At 54.5% G+C, this 4,618-nt stretch overlaps 2 protein-coding genes across 2 annotated transcripts; both read right to left on the minus strand.

The window, feature by feature from the left end:
- Positions 1-279: 279 nt before the first annotated feature.
- Positions 280-1,055, minus strand: MAM_01324 (uncharacterized protein; the record flags this gene model as incomplete). The annotated part of the gene is made up of 2 exons (XM_040820123.1): positions 280-639; positions 696-1,055. The coding sequence occupies 2 exons, from the start codon at positions 1,053-1,055 to the stop codon at positions 280-282; spliced, it is 720 nt and encodes a 239-aa protein (XP_040681611.1).
- Positions 1,056-2,366: 1,311 nt separating this feature from the next.
- Positions 2,367-4,262, minus strand: MAM_01325 (uncharacterized protein; the record flags this gene model as incomplete). The annotated part of the gene is made up of 1 exon (XM_040820124.1): positions 2,367-4,262. One exon carries the CDS (start codon positions 4,260-4,262, stop codon positions 2,367-2,369), a length of 1,896 nt encoding a protein of 631 aa, XP_040681612.1.
- Positions 4,263-4,618: the final 356 nt, after the last annotated feature.

The following is a 4,618-nucleotide window of genomic DNA, read 5'->3' on the forward strand; positions in this document are numbered from 1 at the left end:
ACTCGAGAAAGGTCTTTGCAAAGGCGTGATTGGAAGGAGAAACGGCGAATGGTTGACGCGACAGGTATGCATTTGTTGGCGGTGACGGGAGGGGAGCCATATGAAGAGGTGCATTATCTGTTGACTGTTTTTCTAGACCGGGAAATAAAAATAGGACATGTATAGAAAACCAGATATTACAGCCCTTTTTAAAAAAAAAATCAAAAAAATCAAAGGTCGTCACTCATTCATTGGAAGCTTCAACGAAAAAAAAAACCCCGGATGTAATTACGCAGCTCATTAAAGATCCACCTGATCAATCGCCGGCCACCATTGAGACCAGGCCCCCTGCTCGTCGAGGTTATTGCTGACTTCCGCGAAAAGCTGGTTCAACAAGGTATTAGTGTCGAGCTCGTGCTCGTGCTCGTGCTCGTGCTCGTGCCCTTGAACCGGCCAAGTCGCCTGCGCCGAGGGCCGCTCCGCGCCCCGAATCTCCCGAGTATGCGCGTCGGATCTATCCACGACACGGAACTCGTGGACAGACTGGTGTAGAGTATCAAAGTCTGCTCGTGTGCGCCCCTGGTATCGTGTCCGGTCCTCGGTTGCTCGCTCGTAGAGCACGGATGCATGGTGTATCGTTTTGATCTTGCGCGTGCCGCCCTCTCAATGTTAGCGCAACGGTGGCCACGGTCGTGTCATGCTTGCGGGCGGCTTACCCATCCGTCGGCGATTTTCCAGACAAGTCGAAACTTTTCCAGGTAGTCGAGACACATTTTGAGACAGTCGCTTGCTCGCGGGCTGCGGCCCAGGTTCATTCGGGGGTATTTCGCCACGTAGAGGTTGAGGTAGCCGGCTGAGAATGCGCAGAACCCGGCAAAGGGCGTCATGAGATGCACGCCACACTCGGAGGCCTCGTGTAGAATGGCGGCGATGTGCTCTGCCGCGCCGAAGAGGAGTCGGGAGCTGTCGTCCCACCAGCCCTCGGGGGCGGGCGCCCCCAGCATGGGCTGGTCGACTGGACCCCGTGGCTCCGACTCCGGGGTCGGCAGGAAGGGGAAGTACTCGCGGTGAAGCATGAGGGTGCTGACAAGGCGTAAGCAGGGGCGGCGGCGGCTCCAGCCGTCGTCTACTCGCAACCACCACTCCGCAAACCAAGTTCTCGCACAAATGGTATGCCATCTACCCAATACGTCATTTTCCTTGTGATCCCGTCGCACAGCGCATCACGGCATTCTCCCTCTCTTTTTCTCATTTCTTTTTTTCATCTGCATTAATCCTGGCCATGACTCGCAACGTCGGCGACTCGCAGAGCACCTCTTCATTTTCGTGGCTGCCAACAAATATTCAATCTGACCCTCTCTATCCAAAAAGCCACAGCTTGGCAACTGAGCCAAAGTGACACAGACTAAACGAAACAAGCTTCGAATATCGTAGATGGCTCGCCAGTTGTAACAAAAACAAAACGCGCAACGGGCCCTAGAGAATGAGAGGGTGCGAACCCCCATTGCCCATACAGTCTATATCGCTATGGTGGTGGTATTGAGTGGCTAGGAAAATGCATGACAGTGTTTTCTCGAGGCAGTCTCATGTTTTGCATCGCGCCGCAGCACTCCCGCTGCCGCATGCCAAACAAGCAATACTACAACCAAGGCAAAATGGCGATATGCGAGTCATAAAGGCAAATATAGCAGCAGGTAGACAGAAGAGATGAGAAACCAGGCATGACTAGGGAAGCCCCGATTTTGTCCACCACTCTTTGCATCCATTAGGATGACTGGTGATGCTCAACGTCTAGTCCCTGGCCCCCACACAATCTGACACTCGAGCGTTGAAAAGCGTGTCTCGTGCGGCTCCAGGATTGACTGAATTTGAGGGGAACCGGGCCGTGGCCAGGAGCAAAAGTCGTCCCCGCATTGGCGACGTCTGCCTTGCGACGGAAACCAGGGAGAAAGAAAAATGACATGAAATAATAATCAAAATGAACAAATCCTCATCCATCGCCAAGATTTGGGGTATCAAGCTTCTGTTGTCTGCCATTAACGATGGCATGTAGATGGCAGCCAAAGGCCAGGGGCACGGGGGAGAAAGCAAAGCGCATGCGAACGGGTTTCTATGATGAAAGCCAAATTGCTCGAAGACCAGCTATCGAAATCGCAAGCGATGAGTGCCAACAAGTTTTGCCGCATGGAAAATGAGCAGAATCGGGGAAAATAGCAACGCTCGCTTTGACTGAGAGTAAAATACGGAAAAGGGGAGAGAGAAACTACTCAGCGCGTAATATCGAGAATCAGTCGAAACAAAAGTGGAGCTGAAAGCAAGTCGTCTTTGCATTGTTTGGGTCATCAGCGTCATCATGAAATCGTAAATCATCGTAGTGGAGTCGTTCATCAAATGTAGTATCCTCCAGAAAAGTCGTATCCAACGGGGCTTGGTGCATAGCTTCTTCTACTTTGAGAATCAGACTGGCTTGGAGCTCTACCGCGATAAGGCAGAGATCTTTGTTCTGAGCGACTGCGAGAATCTTCGAGCTGGGCGCACATCAAGCTAGCCTTCTCGCTGCCTGAGCGGGAGCCATTTGGACGGGTCGAAAATGTGATCTCTCCGCCGTCGTCGCACTCGATCTCGGCGCCTGGTACACGAACGCGCGCGCCTCCAGAGACCTTGATGGTAAAGTCGTCGCTATTGAACGAAGTCCGGGTGATTCCCGTTGCGTTGCTACGCCTATAGTCGCTGTCGTCACGGCTACCGCTACTGCGAGTAGAGCGGCTGCTGGCCGCTGCACCTCGCTTTCCGGCTTTGCGCAACGTTTCAGCCGTTAGCGGCATCTGCGGAGCACCACCAACGACCTCCTGATATCTCAAGGCAGCAGAATATTTTTTCTCGTCAAGACTTGCTCCACCAGAAGGCAGGGCGGCGCCATACACAGACGATCGCTGTCCTCTACTTGCTTCTGGCATGACGTCGTAGTCATGAATATTGTAGGCAACAGAGGCACGCCGCGGGCGATGTGCTTCTGGCTGTCGTTGGTCAAACGAGGCATTGGGTGAGATATCATGAAAGAGGTCATCATCGCTCGGGGAGTCATCGTCGTCGTAGACCGGTTGATCAGCAAATCCTACGGATCTTCGTTGAACTGGCGGAGGTCTGGACTGGCTCTTGCGCGAAGTAGGGGGCTGTGGCAAAGGTGGTGGTCGGTACGGTGTCGATGGTGGCAACGCAGACTGTGGACGAATGGGGATATGCTCGGGTGGTGGCATCCTGTTCCGATCGTCCTCTGCCCGCCGTGTCCTGGAAGTCCGACGGGCTAGTCGAGACACACGAGCTGGCTCGTCTGTAAGTGCCTCCGGGTCGTAGTAGTCGAGGCTTGGTGGTGGGCGTGAGGGCGGAGGTGGACCTGGCCTGTGATATCCCATGGCAGAGGAAGGGCGACTATCAAACCTATAGCGAAGGTGACTTTGAGAATTCGCAGCTACGCCCGGTCCATCAAAGAATCCAGCAGGAGGTCCAACGGGGGACGGCGGTGGCGGCGGCCCAGCGAAGCTGCCTGGTGACGCTCCGGGTCCCTGCCACTGTGGGGGAGGAAACGTCCCTGCAGGAAATTGTGCTGAGGTTGGAGGGTGAAGCCAAGGCATATGCATCGGAGGCGGTTGGATAGGCTGACCGGCATAATAGCTCGCAGGACGTGTCTGTGCTCTCGGTCGATTGCCCGTGATGGCAGGTTGCTGTATGCCATAGTTTGTGGGGTTATCAACGTGACCTCTCTTATACATCTGCTGAATCACCGGCTGTGTGGCAGAGGACTTGAGTGAAGGTGGGCGTTGATTCCTAAGTGGCCGAGAGTCCTGCTCGTTTGTCTTTGCTTTTGCTGGCTTTGCCTGGGCGGCGGCGGCGGCGGCGGCGCGTCTGTTCCCCTCCTCGTCGTCATCCTCGTCATTATCCTCGTCCCTGAATCGCTGCTCTCTTCTCCTGCGGTCTCGGTCACGAATCTTTGGTTCCAGCTCACCGTGCTCTCTGTCGAGTGTTCGTCTGGTCAGAGGCTTTCCTTTTTTGTCGGACGGGCCAGCTTCGTCGAGGCCGGGGCTAGCAGATGATGATTTCGAATGGACCAGCCGTTTGTCGGAGCGTGATTTGCCTGAATTGGGTTGTATCTTGAGCGGGCTCATGCACGCTCTTGACGTGGCATATTTACGAGTGCCTTCAATGCCATTGACGGAGCCTCCCGAGTCTTCTTCAGCGTCTTCAACATGCGCTACACGGGAGTGACTCCTCAGGCTTGAAGACATGATGGGCTCAGAGTAGGGAGGCGTCTAGATGTCTCCCAGACGAGGCGTGCCGATGTCAAGACAGCCTGTCGACATGTAAGGGAGAGAGTACCGCACAGGGCGGGAAAGGGGAAAGTTGGACTGCACGCAGCTCAGAATATTGTGGTCGATTTTTTTTGATTTTTTTTTTTTTGAGGTGGGTGTTGGAATGGTGGGACTGGGCAGCGATTTTTTTTTTTCCACAGGCTCTAGGCTCTTTATGGCCCTCTTGAGTCGGGAGCGAGGGAGGTCCCGTGTGTGGGGAAGGGGGATGAATGAGCAACCAAGGAACTTGAGCCTTTACCTCGCAAGCGGCAGTGCCAGTGCGGGAGAGAAGA

Source organism: Metarhizium album (genome assembly GCF_000804445.1).
Source record: "Metarhizium album ARSEF 1941 chromosome Unknown scaffold_2, whole genome shotgun sequence".
NCBI lineage: Eukaryota > Fungi > Ascomycota > Sordariomycetes > Hypocreales > Clavicipitaceae > Metarhizium > Metarhizium album.